General features: G+C 53.0%; 1 protein-coding gene across 1 annotated transcript; it reads right to left on the bottom strand.

The window, feature by feature from the left end:
- Window positions 1–1,355: 1,355 nt before the first annotated feature.
- On the bottom strand, window positions 1,356–10,056 carry SH2D6 (SH2 domain containing 6). The gene is made up of 17 exons (XM_047069197.1): window positions 10,042–10,056; window positions 9,756–9,764; window positions 8,117–8,142; window positions 7,718–7,752; window positions 7,232–7,302; window positions 7,027–7,147; window positions 6,386–6,456; window positions 5,664–5,724; window positions 4,724–4,746; window positions 4,221–4,281; window positions 3,773–3,851; window positions 3,564–3,594; window positions 3,420–3,444; window positions 2,958–3,016; window positions 2,598–2,681; window positions 2,270–2,428; window positions 1,356–1,647 (listed from the first exon to the last, which is right to left on the bottom strand). Exons 1-17 carry the CDS (start codon window positions 10,054–10,056, stop codon window positions 1,531–1,533), a joined length of 1,047 nt encoding a protein of 348 aa, XP_046925153.1. The 3' UTR covers window positions 1,356–1,530.
- Window positions 10,057–19,908: the final 9,852 nt, after the last annotated feature.

Below are 19,908 nucleotides of genomic sequence, written 5' to 3'. Positions count from 1 at the left end.
CGCCTTACCTAAGCCTCCTCCCCCTAGGATAATTGCGTAGGGACAATTATCGCCGCCTCTGTTACAGACATTAAGGAGCGGGTAATCTGTCAGAGCCGGCAGTGACGGAGAAAACCGCCAACGCCCCACGACCTTGGCCCCGATATCGCACTTGCATCTCACGGTGCCCCGGGGCACTCCTCTGCCATCTCCCCGCGCTCCCGCCAGGGTCTGGGCGCGATCCGGGGCCTCCCTGCCCGCCAGGGTCCGGGGGCCCGGCCGGGGGGTAAGAGGTCCGGCCCTCCGTGCCAGCCTGAGCGCCAGGCGGCCTTAGAGACGCCCTTTGTTTCGCGGCGCTCACAGCTTCTGCGCAGTCACGGTCACATGGCGCTTCCGGCACGGGGTGTTCCGGGCGCTGCGCCAGGGCCCGGCGGCGCCCCCAGCCCAGCGCTGCCGCCGCCCCGCCCGCCTGCCGGCCGCGCGTCATTCTCGGACCCTCCAGGGTCCCTGAGCGGCGGCCGACCTTCCCGCCCGGCACGCAGGCGGTTTTGCACTCGGCCTCTTGCCTTCTCTGAACTCCACCCTTGGGCTTTCCGTAGCTTTTGATCTTAGCACTGGCATGTCAATTACCCATTTGCTTCCTGGGGTACTCCTGTTTCCCCTACTCTAGACAACACCGAGTCAGACTCATTCCTCCCTGGGGGAACACGATACGGCAAATAGTGGTGGTCAAGTACTTAACTAAGTCCGTGCTCATCATTTAATGGGGCGGCAGAGACAGCGCCAAGCGTTTCCTACCCCTTCTCCACTCTGACCTCCACAAACAAAATAAAACAAAAATCAGCCACCCCGGGCTGGCCTCCACTGACCGGCTAAGGGCAAAAGACCCAATCGGGCAGAAACGGGGCTGGCCCTTCTTGCCCTGGCCTGGCCACCACGGCTCCATCACTCCCAGTCCCAGTCTGTGCCCTGGGACACTTGAGAACCTTGAAACCTCATGGAGGCCTCGCAGAGGCTGCCTCTGCTTCACTCAGCAGATTCAAGAATTCACTCAACAAATATTTATTGAAAGCGGACCATGTACCGTGTAAGCAAAGATGCCAGCCCTGTGTTAAGTCCGCGAAAGAATGTGAAAGGATTCTCTTTGTGTCCTAGCAGTACCCCGGGCTGTTTCCCTGAGGCTCAGCTTCCCTGGGGAGGCTTTCATCCAAAGCAGCTTGGGAGGCTCTAGTAAACGGTGCAGACACAGCCATGCCTGGGGGCTGGGAATGGGGACGCTGCGTGATGCCTGCTTCCAATCCTTGGAGATGCAGCAGGGCAGGGCAGTGCCAGGCTCCAGGTGAACATGGGGTGGGGTCTCAGGGGCTCTTGCTGCCTCTGGGCAACCTTTCCCAAAGCCTCTCATCCAGGCCTGCAGGGACTGGGGCAAGGGGGTGGGGAGGGTCTGGAAGGGTGGGGACTTGGGAGAGGCAAGAGGGAGACAGCCCAGGATGGCCCCGGCAAGGAGCAAACTACGGGGCCAGAGGTGGCTGTGTACAGTCCGCCATGGCGTCAGGGCTTGGTGGGGAAGAGCAGGCAGGTGAGCTGACGGCTACCGCTGTGTCTGTCCACAAGGGGCAGCGGGTGCTGTGTGTAGTGCCGGACCATGGCAGCCACGGAGGAGAACAGCTGGACAGGAATGAGGGGCATCAGTGAGTCCCCTGAGCCTCATGCTGGGAGAAACTTCCTGAAGGAACTGAGGGGATCTGGGGAGGGGGTTTGTTGACATTTTTCTAAATACTTTCCTTCTTGTTTGCCCCATGAAGCACCACTGCCGTTCTGCTGCCCGGTTCCAGGCCCTGCACAACTTTCTTGCAACTGCACCCATGGGCATGTTGTTAGCCAGGCTCATATTTCCCAGGCCGGGTAGAAATAACTTTGGGGCCATGCCTCTGCCCAGGTCCTCCAGCACGTAAGCCTCCGCAAGTGCCAGGCACAAAGTTAAATCCTTGGGATGGGCAGGAACCTGGACTACCCGGGCCCTGCCCTCCTCCTAACCGGGTTCATGGCAGGCCCAATGCCCCCCACCGGGCCTTGGGCAGATGGAGCCCTACAAGAGGGGTGCCTCCCCCAGAGGAAGGCAGACCTCTGGGAAGGAATTCAAGTCGCTGGCCACTCTCATTTCCACCCAATCCAGAAAAAAAATGCAAGATGTGGGTTTTCCCCTGGGCAAATGCTCCTGGCAGGGCCCAGCATGTGACTGTGCTGTGCCCTCCTTGCTTTGTAGCCCCCATCCTCCTCCAGCACCCACCTCCTCGTGGTTCTTGCCCTCCCGGCCCAGGGCATAGTGGCTCCCACCATCCAGCCGCCGGATGGGAATGTTGAAGACCCGGCCGTGGAGAAGCACCGCCAGGGTAAGGGGCTGTGAGCCATGAGGCTCTGAGCTGGGGCGCACAGTGTAGGCCCCATCCTGTGGAGGAGAACCCATCCATCAACCTCGTCTCCCAACTGTCTGCCTGCAGCCCTGGCCCGCAAATGGCCAGCACCCCCCTCGCCCTCCCATCCCCACCTGCTCAGCCAGCCACAGCTGGTGAGCAGAAGGGTTTCCGAGAAAGCCCAGGGGGGCTGCAGTTGCCCACCTTTTGGAATTGGAGCAGGGCACTCTCAACAGCATGGCGGTCACAGTTCCCTGAGTACCAAGGCTGACCCAGAAGGCTGCTGTCCTGTATACACACACAAGCAGCCATTCACAGATGTGCCACAACAGTGGAGAGGGGCTGGGGAACAGAGAACCCTGCCCTGCGGTCGTGTTCACCTCTCAGTTCCCTAGACTGAGTCTGCACAAGCAGAACAGAGATGTGTCTGTGTGTGGTGCCCAGCAGGGTGCTGCACACACATGTTCAAAACGTGATCCTCGCAATGGTGAGCCGCACCCACCCCACCTGCCCCCAAGAGGCCCTGCAGGCCTCCTCCAGAGCCTTCTCCCTGCCCCTTCTCACCTCAGCAGCTGAGGTGCTCCGGGTGGGTGCTATGCAGGAAAGAGAGGATCTCCTTCCTGCTGGAAGAAGCAGATTGTAGAGCTGAGGCTGGTTGGGGATTAGGCAAAGAAGGCTTTGGGCCCAGCTGAAGAGGTGGGCGAGGTTAGAGGGTGGTGCACATAGGCCTGAAGCCCCAAGCAGAGCACCCGGTGCTTCATCCCTCCTCTGCAGGTCTTGGGCTCTGGTAGGACCTACCAGCTAGGCCACGAGTGACCTCCAAATGAGGGATGATCTTGAGATACGGGCTAGGAGCTTCCTGCTTTGGTGCAGACCCTGGCAAATGCACAGTGGGATCCCCTCAGGCCTGCTCCCAGCTGAAGTCAGAGCTGTGAGGACTCCCACAGCCAAGTGGGGCATGAGAGGCTGGAAAGATGGGCCCTGGAAGGACTGCCTGGGGTTCACACTGAAGACGCCTCTACTCACCTTTAGAAGTGTCGTTCGCTGCTCCCTGGGACACAGGAGGGCTGGTCAGAAAGTCTCGGTCCTGTAGGCCCACCCCCTGGGCCTGTAGTCCCTCCCTGAGCTCCCCGCCCCAGGTTACTTCTCCCCTGGCTACTAGCCTCTTACATTCCAAGCTTCCTGGGGGGCTACGGTGGACCTGTGGGGAACAAGTTGGGGAAGAAAGTGGCTCTGAGCTGGGGCGCTCAGCCCCAGTGGCTCAGGATTTTATCTTAAGGGAAAGAACCCAGTGAACCCAGAGATCCCAGGGTCAGAGCTGGGGAAGCTTGAGTTGGCCATCTCTCATGTACACACACACATCCCTGGTGGGCACTCACCTGGGCACCACTGATGTCCTTGGAAGAGGGTCTGGGGGCATCAGGACTTGAGAGCTCAGAGTTCGAGTCAAGGCCAGGACTAAAACAGTGAAAGCAGGCTGGGCTGGAGACTGGGTATCAGGCAAGGAAATCCACACCGACCAGGGAGGGGTGCAGATGCCTGCAGGCCTGCTGTCTCTCAGCAGCCCGGGCTCTCAGGGAGTCCTTCCAACCAGTGGGGAAGCCCATGCAACCCTTGCTTTAAGGGGGTTCCCCCTCTAGTATGCACAGTAGGGGTCAACCTGGACCAAAGGCCGAAGCGTGGGTGTCCATGTGGGTGTCCAAAAGCAAATGTGTATTGGTGGGGTAGTGGGGAAGACAAGGGAAGAAGACAGAGCCAGAATGTGTCCTGTTGTGAGCAGCTGAGGGCCTCAGGCAAGATGGATCTGGGGTAGAGGGAGGTGTTCACCTGGACTGGGCTCACATTCCAGGTAGATGTTCTCATCAGATATCTTTGGAGGGCTTGGCACCTAAGAGTTTGACCAGCAAATGGGAGGGAGGGTTAAGCCATCACTTGGGGTGGGGGGGCTATGGACATCTCCCCCCCCCCCACCACAAGCTGGACCTCTTTCTGAGAGCTAGCTAGAATGATTAAAGTTGCTCCTTTGCCTGGGAGGGGGCACCCACGAGCACCTTCCCCTTCAGAGGTGACTATAGGCCCCAGCTCTCATAGAATGTGGGTGTCCAGGAGGAGCCCAGAGGCCAGGCTTCCCCAGTAGCCTTGGACGGCATACGACAGCTAGCTTACACCTTGTCAGGGGCCTGTGGCAAACAGGAGCGACTCTGCTCTGGACCTTTTCCCTTGGTTTTAGGGCTATTTCCTGGCCCTCCCAAGGCCCCCTACCCCAACTTTGCCAACTTCCTAGCCAGAACCCTAGAGGATGAGTGGGGACTGAGAGAGAGGTCACTCACCATTCTGGCCGGTGTAGCCAACTCTGGAGGTAAAGGAGAAACCACCAGTCATGAGCACAGGGAGAAAAGAATTCAGTGAAACTTAGGCTGGAAGGATGGAGTATCTTTGGAACTCATCTGAAGGGATTCTCAGAGTCAGCTTTGAAGCTCCAGGAGAAAGCCACCCTAAGCTCCGATCGCCTTGCTTCACACCCCCCGGTGGTGTTGCCGGGCTTGACCTCCCAAATGATTTGCCAGGCTTGCTCCAAATGACTTTGGGCTGTTCCCCAAGTCAAAACCACCCTCAAGGTCACGAAGGTTTACCAACCACTGAGCACAGTAAACGTGAACGTGCCTCAAGTTAGCTGTTTGACCTTAGGCAGGAGACTGCCCTTCTTGGGCCATCTTCAGACAAAAATGTGCTGACTGAGGTCCCTCACTGTCCTGATATCCCAGGGTTCTGGGTTCACAGGCCTCAGGGCACTTATCACAGGCAAAGTCTCTGGACAGTGGTAGCAATAATGACATGGATGGGATCAGAGACCGGTGGCCAAAGAGCCACTTCGACAGGGACATGACACTCAGATGTGTTTCAATAGTGAGGGTCCCCCAGGCAGGGGAAGCTGCCCTCAGATCTCTTCATCCCGGAGTGTCCCCTGCCGGACCCAGAAAGCACAGCAGGTGCAGAACAGGACCTGGAAGTCGGGGACTCTGCTTTTTTGTGATCTCAGCCAAAGCATTTCTGGTCTCCAGACCTTAGGGTCCTCCTGAACTGCCAGCCTTAGCGGGGATGGGGAATTTTTCCTCAGGTAAAAATGAGGAACAGCTGGAGGAGTGCAGTGACCAGGCAAAGCATGAGCCCAAGTAACCCGAACCGTAGTCTGCCCTGAGGGGGCCAGGACGCCCCATCTCAGGGTAGGGAGTGGGTGGGCCTCTAAAAGAGAGAGGAAGTCCTCATTACCTTGCTTCCCAAAGGGCTGTCCCTGCTTCCTGGCCTCCTGCAGGCTCAGTATTGCCTTCAGCTGTGGGCACAATGGGCGGGAGGGAGAGCAGGGTTAGGGGTGGGAGAAGGGAGAGGAACTGGGGCATGGGAAGGGCAACATGGTGGGGTGGGATGCAGTGGGGTTAAGTATATCTGCGCGGCCTTAAAACCACTGCAGTACAAGAACTAATGTACAGAGGTAACTCTTTGCCTCTGCTTTGTGCTCTTTGTTGTGAATCTCTCCCTGTTTTTTTTTTCTTTTTATTCCAATAAAATATATGATGAAAGTGGTAACTTCCAAGCCCATACGCTTTTCTCAAGCCCAGTGGGCCTTTCCAGCTGGCCGTGATGGCAGCCAAGTGAGGGATTTCTTCACTCTCTAGGCAGGGAGGGGTCCTCAGGCTCCAGGGTCCAGGGAGGGGCAGCCTGGCCTTCCAGCCCTCCCAGCTCCACCGGAAGGGTGAGTCCCTGGACGCTGACTGGTGGGGGTGGGGGGAATGACCGGGAAGGGGGAGGGGAAGGGAGCAGCCGCTGGTAACAGGGCTCTGCTTCTGACACATCTAATTTTTCAGGGACTTCTAGAATGCAGATGTGGGGGAATCTTGCGGATGAGTTGCCTCTTAGATTTACTCACTGGGAATGGTAGCCTGGGGTGAGGTGGGGGGGCGGGGGAAGGAGGCACTTGAGGGGGTGTTATTCACCGTTGTGGGCTGGGGCTGGGGTCGCGGTGGCGGTGGCGGTGACTTGCATGGGCCCGGGGGGCCAGGGTGATCTGGAAAAGGCCCCAAGTATTGTGGGTGCGTGGGTTCCTCCCACACAGGTTCCTGTTTTCCTCCCACCCCCTACCTAGCCTTTATTTCCTCCTCCCCCTCCCCCTCACTGGCTTCCCCATAGCCCCATCTCCATGGCAACTGGAGGCAGCCAGTTTTCCTACCCCCACCGAGTCAAGGAGTCCTGGGGGTGGGATGCCAGCGGCAGCCCCGGCTCTCCTGGCATCCCTACCCTGGCTCGAGAAGTGCGCGGGATCTCAGAGGAGGCCCCAGGGACCCTGTGGGGCCTCCTGCTTTCCCACCGTTGCCTTGGTTACAGTGCCCCTCCAGGCTCTCCCCTTCCCACTCTCCCTCCTGCCTTTCTCCCCCCTGCCTCCTCCTCTCCTCCATCCTCTCTCTCTGCCTAGCCCAGAGGCTTCAGCAACTGCCAGCTGAGGCCTCACCCCCAACCCCCCTTCCGTGGCCCAGCACATACAAAGGGAGAAGAGGCAAGGTCTGCACCCTCTTTTCTTGTGGGGACCCTCTGTCCTGCCTGACCACCCAACTCCCTTCCTCACCTTCCCAACCCCTACCCAAGTACAAAGAGTCCTCCTCGGTGCCAGGAAGGTGGGCAGGGACAAGACTGAGGGGTAGAGCCTCACAGGGGGGCAGCTCATATTTATCTTCCTCCTCTTCCTCCTCCTCCTGGGCTTTCTGGAAGGGCTAGAAGAGGAGCAGGACCAGTGGTAGCTGCTGCGTCCCACCTCCCTCCCCTCTAGTCTCAGCAGCTATACTTACTGTGTGTCTCCAGGTCCCAGAGGCAGGCAGAGGACATGGGCTGGGGACATCTTTTTTCCAAGCTGGGGAATCTGGACAGGGGACTGATGAGACTGGCCTTATCTCCCAGCACCCCCCACCCCCACCCCACAATGACTTACTCTCTGTCCCCAATATAATAAACCATCTGCACTTTTACAGTAGGGCCTCAGTGATTCACTCAACTCAAAGGAACCATTCATGACCAACCTTTCCAACACTGCAGCAGGGCCAGTGAGGTAGGCGTTTTGAAAATAAGGGGGCCTCCCAGCTAAGTTCCAGCTATGATAATCCCCTACCCCATGCACCCCAAATTCTGAGCAAGACAGATGGAAAGGCTAGGCCCCGGTGACTTAGTAGTGCTGGACTACAACGGGCAGGAGAGGTCTGGAGCCATTCAGAAGAGACTGTACTTGAAGGGGACCCCATTCTCCTTGCAGGGGGCCCCTCTTGCCCACTGTCACTTACCTCCACATCTGGGAGATGGAAGGGGTGGCCCCAACCTGCAATCAGACTCTAGTCAACTCTGCCCAAGAGGCCCTTGAGTTTGTGTCAGCCAGACACTGCACAATTCCCAGGACATTCACATCCATGACTATGTGAATGGCGCCCCCTGGAGTTGTGTGGCACCGGCCTGGGATCAGGACAGCAGGAAGAATAGTCCCGGGGGCAGAGCCAGTGCCCGGTGGGTACACAGCTGGATGAGTTGGTGCCCCAGTGAAGCTGGTAGTGGGGGAGCCCTAGAGCTCACAGCGGGGTAGAAGTACATGAATGGTCTTACTGGGCAGGTAGGGCCGTGCCCAGGAAAGGGGCAGCGAGGTAGAGATCAGAGAGGAGGCAGAGGAAAGAGCGGAGCTGAGTACTCACCGGGGCTTGCTCCCCCTGAGCTTGTCCTGCAAAGAGAGAGGGGCATAAGGGGGTAATCAGTGCAGCTGGGATGCCTCTCCCTGGGAAGATTCCTGGGCCCCAAGGGGTGGGCAGGTCTGTGCACCTCGGGCTGCCCCAGAACTAACTCTCACCATGGCCCAGCAGAAGCAGCAATGCCTCCCTTGAGCAGAGGTTCTGCCACAAATGGCCTGGGGACAGAGGCCCTATTGTTCTCATCATTTGCATCTCACAAGCACCTGGAAGGTGGGCCTGCTGTGTCCTCTAACCCCAGACCAAGTTGCCCCAGAGGCTCCCATAACCTCCCCCACTTTGCCTTCCCGTGCTGTGGTCCCCAGTCTCCAGCCCTTCTGCTCCACAGGAGGAAGGGCTCTCTCCTCTGCCCCGGGGCCTCAGGCTCACAAGGCTAGACCAGGGCTCAGAGGCCTACTGCAGCTCCCTGATCAATGCGTCCTCCTCCCAGAAGCTCATCAAAGGATCATCCAGACTGGCCTTTCCCACCTCACAGAAGATATGACATTAATGGGCAGATCCAGTTGAAAATGAGAGACCAGCCTTGCACTTTTCTTAAATGCTTTATGCTTGCTGTCCTTTCCTGGTGACTGGTCATCAATGATCACAGAAGTAGAGGTTAATGAAAAACTCAGAAATATGCATATGTATTTAGTATGACAGCTTCCTTTATGGATGGATGTATTTATTCACTGAATAAGTATTTATTGAACATCCATTATCTGCCAGGCACTATTTAGGTGCTAAAGATGTTATAGGAAAACTGAATAAGCAGGCATGTGTATTTCCTATTGGATTCTTACAATAGCCTCATGATGCAAATGCTAGTTTAATCCCTGTTTTTCAGAAGAGGAAACTGAGTGTATTAGATCAGGCTGCCATCACAGAATACCACAGATGAGGTGGCTTGAACTAGAGAAATTTATTTTGTCACTGTTCTGGAAGCTAAATGCCCAAGATCAGTGTGCCATCAGAGTTGGTTTCTTTTTTCTTTTTTTAAAATTTTTAATGTTTATTTATTTTTGAGAGAGTGAGAGAGACAGAGACAGAGCACAAGTGGGGGAGGGGCAGAGAGAGAGCGAGGCACAGAATCCAAAGCAGGCTCCAGCCTCTGAGCTGTCAGCACAGAGCCTGACACAGGGCTCAAACCTACAAACTGAGATCCTGACCTGAGCCAAAGTCAGCCGCTCAACCAACTGAGCCACTCAGGCGCCCCCAGAGTTGGTTTCTGATGAGAGTTCTCTTCCTGCCTTGCACACAGACAACTTCTGGCCTATGCTCTCTGCGTGCATAGAGAGAGCTATCTCTGATCTCTTCTTATAAGGACACCAGTCTTATTGAATCAGGGCTCTACCCTTATGACCTCATTTAACTTTAATTACCTCCCTAAAGATCCTGTCTTCAAATATAGCCACACTGGGGGCCAGGGCTTCAATAGATGAATGAAGAAGGGGTACAGTTCAGTCCACATAGCTCAGAGGTTTTGAGAAATTGGGTGGCTTTCCCAAGGTTGACAATTAGTAAGTATTGGAGGTGAGATTCAACCCAAGCTTTGCCTGTGCACTAACCACCGGGCAATCCTGTATCTCATCTAGGCCTGAATCCTTACCCTCCGTTCCTGTAAGGGAATTAGACACAGCGGTAAGCACGCCTTCCTTAAGGAGCCCATGACTTTCAGGTGTTCTGTTACTTGAGTGAATTTTAGAACATTAATATCTGAGAAGTGTTGGGGCAAAAAGAAGGGCCTGGCGTCTGACTTTGTTTAAACCAGGGACTGAGGAAACACAGATGAGGATCATGAATGTAAGACTTTTCTAGGGCACTGTAACTTGCCTGTTTATTATTTTGGTGATGTCCTGGCTGTTGGCACAAAGAAGTGAAGGTCACGTGCTTACATCTTTGGAGGCCATGGGGCTAGGGACACTGGGGAGAGAACCCCAGGGTTGAGCTGGCCACAAGCTTCAGAGAGGAAGACCAGATGACTCCTGGGACCTACAGGCCAAAGACACTTTAAGAAGCTATGAAAAATCACTGGGGTGGCTTAACAGGGAGCCCATGTGGTACAGTAGGAAAAACTGAGAGAACAAAAACAAAGAAACAATCCAGGTCTGGGTCAGGGACAGGGGTCTCCTCCCTAACCTCCACTCCCCATTTGACCTTTGTTCCACATTTGGACCGTATTGCAGGGGGCAACCTCCCTCATGAAGGGGACTCTCTATGGGACAAGGTCAGCAGATCAAAGTCTACAGCAGCCCCACTGCCAACCCCACTGCCAACCAGCCCCACTGCCAACCCAAACTGAGTGGGTTTCCCAGTAAGTACTCCCCTTGCCTCAGCCACACCCCCCCCCTTCTGTTTGGGGCTTTGCATAGGCAAATGCCATGAGCGGGGTGAGTGAAAGGGTCACAGGCACAGAGGATGGAATCGTGCCATCTGGGTGGGGGCATTGGCCTGGACAGATTAGGAAGAAGGGGGTGGAAGGAGGCCTGCCTCGTGGCTTTGTCTCACACTGGCCAGCCCTGGGCGGTGAGGACTGTGCTTCTTACCAATTACACAGGCAGATTTGGACAACCTCTTTCTCCTCTGGCACAGGACTGCTTTGTGCATAACCATAGCTATTCCCTCAGCATGAATTCCTAGAAGTGGTATTGCTGGAAGGTCACATTTTGGTTGCAATGCCCCATTGTCTGGTAGCACCCAGTGCCTGTTCTAAGGCTCTTGCATAGCACGCAGTGATTCTCCACATTTTCCAGACCTCGGTTACTGATCTCTAATGGGAACAGGCTGTAATTTGTAGGTCCAGAATAGTCTAAATCCACCCTAAGAAAACAGCTCTCCAGAGCACTGTTTCCCTTATTTGCATGATCACAAGAATCGCTAGAGAACTTGTTAAAAGTCTTAGATTCTCAGACCTTCCATGAGATCTTTTTTTAAAATATATTTATTTATTTTTGAGAGAGACCGAGACAGAGAGCATGAGTGGGGGAGGGCTGAGAGAGAGGAAGATAGAGAATCCCAAGCAGGGGATAGAACTCATGATTCGTAAGATCATGACCTGAGCTGAAACCAAGAGGTGGACACTTAAGCAACTGAGCCACCCAGGCACCCTCCCCCCTTACCTGAGATCTTATGGATTGGATACTCCAGGAGGGAATTGGGAATATATATATATAATATATATATATATATTATATATATATATAGTTTTGAGACAGAGCATGAGCATGAGCTGGGTAGGGACAGAGAGAGAGGCAGACAGAATCCAAAGCTGGCTCCAGGCTCTGAGCTGTCAGCACAGAGCCTGACTTGGGCCTCAACCCACGAATGGTGAGATCACGACCTGAGCCGAAGATCACCGACTGAGATCACCGACTGAGCCACCCAGGTGCCCCAGTTATCTATATTATTTTTAACAAATAAACATCCTAGATCAATCTTATGATCAGTCAAGTTTGGGAAACTCTGTTATATAGGAAACAGTCTGAGAACCTGTAACTTCTAGGACATTTTTAGAATCACATATGGACTTTTGCTTGTTTGGAACACAGGGGTCCCCAGCAGGGAAAGAATGTGACACAGACCCTGCTCTCAAGGGGCCACTACAAGTGATGGAGAGGGCACACCCAAGATGTTCAATCTCTGGGCTTGAGTTTCCTCTTGTGTAAATGGGGATGTCAGTAGGGGTTCCTTTTAGTGAGGGAGCTTCTGAGGGTCAAATGAGGTGATGGCACAAGAAACACACAGCACCCACAAAATAAATATCAGCTTTCCCTGAGACAGCGGTGTCCTGCTTCACATAGATGTTACCATCGGACACGGTGGGTGGTGCGGTCTAGCTGGGATCCCCGGTGTAGCAAAGTGGGAAGCACTGTGAGAAGGAGGGGCGGGGGAAGGCAAGCAGGCTGTGGCCAGAGTTCTCAGGGGTGAGCATGCCCAGCAGGAGATGGGGGCGGCTGGACTCCTAGAGAATAGAAGGGGACCTGAGCCATTCTTTCTGGCCAGTGAGAATGTCCTGCATGTGGGGCATTCTCCACCTTATAAATCCTGATTCCATCCACAGGAGCCCAGCGACGTCTTCCCAGCCTCCTTTGCAGCTGGGATGCAGGCATTCGGCCAGTCACATGCCCCTGTGTTAGACTTTGTGTCTGAAGCAGGCACCAAGAGGAAGCCGCCCTGGGGAGGGGATGACCTCTGTATCCTACTTCTGGAGGCTGAAGAGGTTGAGACCCCCTTGGGACCACCAGGGCCCAGGTGAGCGGTGTTGGCAATAGTTTTGTCTATGCCCAGAGGTGCCTCCACCAGGCCAACTTGGCCCTGACTTTTGAGCCATTGTTTCTGGCTGTTTTTCTGGTCCTCCAGGAGATGCTGTGAGCTACAGAATATCTTTAATAAATTGTTTTTCCGCCTCAACTAGCTTGGGTGGGTTTGTCTTACTTTCAGTTAAGAACTCCAGAGTTGAGACCACAGAAGCTCAAACTCTGAGGCCAGGCATAGTGGGTGTCTCCTACAAAGGTCAGACTGGGTAGAAAGAAGTGTCATAGCTTTATGTTTCTATCCTCTTGAGACTGTGTTTATGACACATATTAATTATTTTTACAATTAAAAAAATCAGTCAATACAAATGTAAACAACAACGGCAACAACAGAAGAAGAAAGAAGCAAGGGAAGGAGAGGGAGATAACCTGGATTTCAAATGTGAGGAAGCCCGGGGTGGGGGGTGGGGGGAAGGATGCATTAGGGAGAAGCAGGGCCCTGGAGGTGGCCCAGGGGAGGTCGTCAGGGTGTGGGGCTACCTTACGACAGCCAGCTTTTCCTTAGCCAGGAAAGTACTGGGAAAGGTGGGGAAAAAAAACCCCAGAGGGTGTTGATAATACAGGAATTCTTCTCCCAGGGGAACAGGAATCCATAGAGGCAAGTGGAAAGGGTGGGATGGATCGTAGAAGTTTCTGAACATGAGGCTAGGGCCAAGTCAGTGGCATGAGACAAGCCTGAACTGCAGGGCTGGGGAGGGGAGACCTGGAAGTTATAAACAAGGTCCTGTGAGGAGTCAGGGAGAAGGAATTCTCAAGATATTTTTACCTGAGCAGGTGGAGCCTGAGTCCAATTGAACTCTGTGGTTGGGTTAAAGTTAATCTCAGGGACCCTCCCTCTATCTCCCTGAAAGTGATAAAGATTGGTGTGTAGCATGTCTCTGTATTTTTCTGGAGGCCGGAACACTATTTTCCTTCAGATTTTCCAAGGGTTAGGGTGGGGCCTGACAGTTGACGCCAGCTTTCTAGGTCTCCAGGGTAAAGAGCACTAGCCAGTACCACCTTCCACCTGCCTCCGTCCCACACACCCTGCCCTTCCCTGTCCCTGAGCCTTTGCTCATAGCAGATTTGGTCATGTCCCAGCTCTGCCTAAAACCCATAAGGGACACACCATGGCTCCTTGAATAAAGACCAAATGTCTCTGTCACCTTGTAAGATCAGGCCCCTACCTGCTTCTCCTGCCCTAGCCCCTCCATTTTCCCCATGGACTCACACTCAACTTCTCTTTGAGGTGAATACAGGATGCAGGTGGGGGGAGGGCCCATTCTGCACCCTGCTGACTTCAGGAAATTCCAGTTGGAAGAAATTCAGATCTTTATTCAGTCCTTAGGGAATATAACAAAGAGGGAAAGCACGCTTAATGTATAGCAACAGACAGTAAAAAGGAAAAAACGACTCTGCTCTGTGTATGTAATAGTTCAAAAACTCTTACCCCACCCCCACCCGGCACCGCTTTCCTCAGCTCAGCTCTGCAACTGGCATGCTCTCTTCACAGATGGTGGAAGCACACTCGCCTTCGCCAGACCCCAGCCCTCTCCCCTCCACCTGGGCCTGATTATGAAGATCACCATAACTTCTTCAGCTATTTTTAAACTTGATCCATTAGCCCACTGCCCAGATTCTACAAAGGAGCACCTGGATAGAGAGCCCGGGCAGTGTCCCAGGGTTTGGGAAGCCTGGATAAGGTGGGGGTAGGGGGCAGCGTGGCTGCAAATGCTTATAATGTTACATGGCTTCTTTCATCCCTTTCTAGCCTTTTCTAGAGGCTGCACACTTGCCATTCTTTTGCTGGAACACTCTGTCCCCTTTCCTCCCTTGTCCTTCAGGCCACAGCTTGTGTGACCCTCAGCAGGGGTCCCAGACCAGGGCAGTCTGTCTCTCCCTTACAATACACCCTCTCTTGCGGCTCCCCCCATAATTAGATCTAGAGGTTTATTTCAGAGCTACACTAGGGACTCCCACTCGACTGGAAGCCCTGTAAATGGGTAGCGACTGTATCTGTTCAGTTCACAGCCAAATTCCAAGTGCCCAGCCCACAGCCTGGCACATAACAGGCTCTCAACAAATATTTGAGCTACATACTCAAATCTCACTCAAAGCCTGCCTCTCTGTGAGCACCTACTATGTGCTGGGCATTGGCCTGGGCACTGGAAAGACTGCACAGAATGGCAGAAAAAAAATCCCTGACCTCTGGAGCCTACATTTTATAAGGAGAGAGGGACATGTAAGTAAGAATTTAAAAAAAAGAAAAAGTCTGCCTCTCTGCAAACATCTTTGGTCTCTCTCTTCCGAAAGGCCATAGCTTGCTCCTTTACTGCCCATTGGACACCAACCACTAGGCCTCCATTTCCTGTTTCCCTGCAAACAACTCTCTTCCCTAAATACAGATGGATTACCAAGGACTCTTCTCTGGGTATCCGTGACAGACTGTGCCCTTACCCTACTGGTTCTTTTCCTCTATTTACCTTCCTGTGCGGGGGGGGGGGGCATCTACTCCTCTCCCCTCCCTCTCCGCACTCTACCCCCTCATTCCTCCACCCCCTATCTCCCTGGACAGATGTAATATGGCCCTGCCTAGGTTTCCCTCTTCAGCTCAGAGCCAGTGAGCCAGATATCTGCTACTCCCGCTGCTTCCTTGTTTCTTTCTCCTAGGACTGGTGAACACAGAGATTACGGAAAACCGGCCTGGCCTTTTACTCCCCCTTCGGAGAGACCAGGCACTGCCGCTAGCGGATGTGTCTCCATCCCCACATCCTTCCTTGATGGGTGTGGAGGGGCCTGAGGTCACCCTCCCCACCTTTACCAACGGAAAAATTGAGACTCAAGCAGAGGTGGATGCTGGGCCTTGGGCCAGGGACATCCAATCTTACACGCGGGACTAGAGCCCTCGATCCCCTCACCCCGGCCCGGTCCGCTACAGGTCCGCAGACGTTCTACGGAAAAGGGCGGCCCCTGGTGGTGAAGAGAAGCGTGGCTGCCTGTCCTTATCCTGAGGATAGGCAGAGGAAGGGGCGTGGCCTGCAGGACCACCAACCCAGGTTAATTACCACCTGCTGTTGATGCCAGGACCTTGCAGGAATCTGTGACGCTCTACACAAACGGAAGATTTTAAAAACATGTGCAAACAAGATAGAAGGTGTTATTAAAGACAATGAGTTTGTGTTTATGATTTTATTATTTTTTTTAAGATTTTAAGTAATCTGCACACCCAACGTGGGGCTTGAACTTACAACCCCGAGACCAAGAGCTACATGCTGTACTGACTGAGCCGGCCAGGTGCCCCTCTGTGCTTTAAATGACGGTTTTAACAAACTTTTATTTAAAACATTCATGTGCCAAGAATAACCCTGTCAAAATGGGAATCTTGCAGTTGCATCAGGATGTAGAAGCAGTATAGGTGCAGGTACTTTCATGTACAGAATAGGTATGTTCCTGAGTCGCTCCCATGGCTCTGAAGGGGAAAGAATCCAACTTTTGCTGCACCTTACCCTTAGCCACATTCCCTGTGATGACCTAATCGACACTGCCCTGTGACTTTACCTGCGCCCTGTAGGCTGGATCTTCAGGAAACAGGGATAGGCATAAAATGGCTTTTGGCATATGGCAGGCAAGTGACACAGGCTCTAACTGATTCCAGAGTCCAGTGCTCAGCCCAGGAATGCAGAAGTTCGCTATCACAGGAGAGTCTTATTAAAGAGTACAGGGACTGGGGCAAGGTTGTCTCCAAGTTTCCATGGTATCTATCTCTCGTCTCTAGGGGCAGAGGGGCTATGTAACAAACGACTTGTTGTCTTAACAAAAATACTTGGAAAACCGAGCCTTTGAGAATTTTCCAGACAGAAATGGGCATGCTTAGAGACCACTTGACTAATTAATATGACCCCCACTCCTGTTACCAAGGGAACTTGGGCAATCTACTTTGAATATCCTTTCTGGAGTGGTTTCTAACTATTCCAAGATTAAATGAAACGTTTCTAGGAAACAGCTGGTTCGACCTAACTACAGAAGAATAAAATCTCACTGGCATTACAGGGTTGTGGCTATACCTTAGATATTTTCCTATCAACCTTGATGATCAGGGACACAGCAGTACATGATCAGATCAGAAAGTGTATAAGCTGAAAATAGGGCTGGAGACAGAAAGTCCAATGTGTTGCTGGCCACTGTGGTGTCACTGCTCCCGATACAGGTGTAACCTGAATCCCCACTTGGGAGCCAGAAATCAGCTGAGAAGAGGCCTCTGGAGAGACACTGCCTTGGCTCTGGAAGGTGGATGAAGTGAGCTCATCGTACTGAGCAGACTGGACTGAGTTCCTCACTTGTACTGAAGGGATTGGGTAAGTCTCTTCTGTAATGCCTCAGACGATCCTTGGATAACCAGGAAGTTAGGACAAGAGTCTGGCCCTTGACCCCGAGCCGTGAGCAGACCATTTTGAGAGAAACCTACTGAATGAGACTGCCCTGCTTATAACTTCCTGGCAGCCCCTCAGCCTTATCAAACTCTGCCATGTAAAGCTAATGCCTGGGCGCAGGCACTGACAGTGGTCCGAAACCAGGCCCCGAACATCCGGACATACATCCAGGACCGGGAGAACCCAGGCCTTCCCGGAGCTTCTCCAAGAGACTTGCAGCCCGTACAAGGACCCTAAAAGGCTTAGTCCCGTCTCAGGGTCCGGGCTGCTCTTCCCTCCTGGGAAAGGGAGTTCGTTCTAGGAGATGGAGGAGAGGTCAGGGAGGCGAACTCTGCATCCCCCTACCGCCGAGGGGCCAACACATATTCCCTTTCCGTAGCAGCCCAGGCTCGCGGGGAAGGCGGGTCCGGGCTCCGGTTAGCGGAGGAGGGCTCGGACCCGCGACGCCGTGGTCGAGCAGTGTGTGCAGGGGCGGCGGGGAGCTGGGCTGGCGGGAGAGAAGATCCTCTCCTCCGTACCGGGGTAGCCCCCATCCAACGATGGAAGATCCCATCACGCCGGTCACTCTCTTCCGGTCCTGAGCGTCCTGGTCTCCGAGGCCCCGCCCCGCAGCCCACTGCCTGCTGGGATTTGTAGTTCGCGGGGGCGGGCCGGCACGGCCTGCGAGTGCTTGAGTCTGTGGGTCCAGAGGTCTAATGTGCTGTCCCGGTCCTCGTGACTCATGCCTGAGGGCTCACTGGCCTAGGGATTGGCACTGAAGTCGCAGACCACAGCTCCCGAGGCCCCGCCCCGTGGCCCACTCCTACCGGAACTTGTAGTTCGGACTGGGGTTCCGGCCTGGATGGGGCCGGGGGTGGCGTGTCCCATCCCAGCCGAGTCTGGCGTGTTGCCATCCTAATTTTTCATTGTCCTGGATCTGGACAGTAGTCCTGGCGCGGGACTCGCAGCTCCGACCGGGATCCCTGTGGCCCTTTCCATGGCCTCAGCGGCCCCTGCAAGACCAGCCTCTAGATAGGCAAACTGAGGCACCAAGAGCTGAGGCTTCTGGCTGCAGTCGGCCCTGGTGTCAGGCAGAGCCAGGCCGAATGTAAACTTGGGAAAGGAAAAGCCAGAGTGAGGACTCGGCCTGGGAGACCCAGCCCAGGCCTGTGGACCACGTTGGGCAAGGGGAGGTCCAAGGACCCTTTCAGTTCTTGAAAGAGTCTGCGAACTCTCTCAAAATGAACAGATCCTCCCGGCACTGGCTGAGCATATGTTAGAGTTGACTGCCTCATAGGGTTGACAGGTAAAATTCTTATTTGCCAAATTTGGCAGCCTTACAGAGGGAAGGAACTCAGGGAGGGACGAGGTTTCTTGTGAAGAAGAAAACCAAGAAATTGGCTAACCGTGTTTCACAGTTTGCAGTTCACATAAATGGGGTTTGGAGGTCGGTTTTTTGGAGGTTTTTTTTTTTTTTTTTTTGAATTGAAGTATAGTGACATACAATTATTAGTCAATTGTATTAGACCATTATATTAGTCTCAGGTGTACAGCTGACAATTATATATATTAGGAAATGTTTATTACCATAAGTATATAGCTATCACTAAGTATAGTTACCATCTGGGGGTGGGAGTGTTTTGCAAAGTATAAAGTTCAGGGCATGGGTGAGGAGTTACTATCATGAGAATTTGAACCTGAGACACTGGAGAAAAGGCTTGGGGCCTTCAGGAGTTTCATTTTAAAGGGGAAGGTGGTACACTTACTATAGTTATGTAAGATGTCTCCATCAGGAGAAGCTGTGTGGTAGACACATGGGACCTGTCTATACTATATATATATATATTTTTTTTAAATGTTTATTTATTTTTGACAGAGAGAGAGAGACAAGTATGAGTGGGGGAGGGGCAGAGAGAGAGGGAGACACAGAATCTGAAGCAGGCTCCAGGCTCTGAGCAGTCAGCACAGAGCCTGACACGGGCCCAAACTCACAGACCGCGAGATCATGACCTGAGCCGAAGTCAGCGCTTAACCGACTGAGCCACCCAGGCACTCCTGTCTATACTATATTTTTAAAGTGGGGTGCAAACGGGTCAAGGATGGCCTTACCGCTCAAAGGTTACAAAGCCCTTTGGGTGTTTGTTGACTGCTTTATTGAGTGTAGAATTCAATGTTTTTTAGTATATTCACAGACTTGTGCAACTATCACCACAATTTAATTTCAGAACATTTTCATCACCCCAAAAAGTAGCCTGTACCTATTAGCAGGTACCCCCTAAACCACCTTATCTCCTCCAGCCCTAGGCAACCATTAATCTACTATTTATTTCCACAGATTTGCTTATTCTGGACATTTCATGAAATCATATAATACATGGTTTTTTGTGATGGGATTCTTTCACTTAGCATGATGTTTTAAATTTTTTAAAGTTTATCCAGGTTGTAGCATGTATCAGAACTCCATAGTGTTTTTTGCAAGTTCTTGTGAGTCTATTATTATTTTGAAATAAATCTTTCTCTTTCTTTCTTTCTTTCTTTCTTTCTTTCTTTCTTTCTCTCTTTCTCTCTTTCTCTCTTTCTCTCTTTCTCCCTTCCCTTCCTGCCCCAGTTGCCTGGTGCCCTCCTTGCCACCACAGTGCTCCACCGGATCTCCTCCTGACACATTCATTCATGCTGTACTGGACAGTCCCACTTTCCAAGAGGTCACCAAGGAATTCCAGCATGTCACTGCCCAGAATGTCTCTGAGCACTCAACAGCTTTATTCAGAAAATATGGCATGGGGCCCCTGGGTGGCTCAGTTGGTTAAGCAATCTGACATTGGCTCAGGTCATGATCTCGTGGTTTGTGAGTTCGAGCCCCACGTGGGGCTCTGTGCTGACAGCTCGGAGCCTGGAGCCTGCTTCAGATTCTGTGTCTCCCTCTGCCTCTTCCCCACTCACGCTCTGTCTCTCTCTCAAAAATAAATAAATATTAAAAAATTAAAAAATAACTTTTAAAAGAAAATATGGCAGTTCATGGGACACCTGGGTGGCTAAGTCAGTTAAGCATTCGACTCTTGAT

The sequence above is a fragment of the Lynx rufus genome, unplaced genomic scaffold, assembly GCF_022079265.1.
Source record: "Lynx rufus isolate CCGP_SWC_20201006 ecotype Redwood Valley unplaced genomic scaffold, mLynRuf1.p SCAF_8, whole genome shotgun sequence".
Taxonomy (NCBI): Eukaryota; Metazoa; Chordata; class Mammalia; order Carnivora; family Felidae; genus Lynx; species Lynx rufus.
This window is presented reverse-complemented; position numbering and strand designations above follow the sequence as displayed.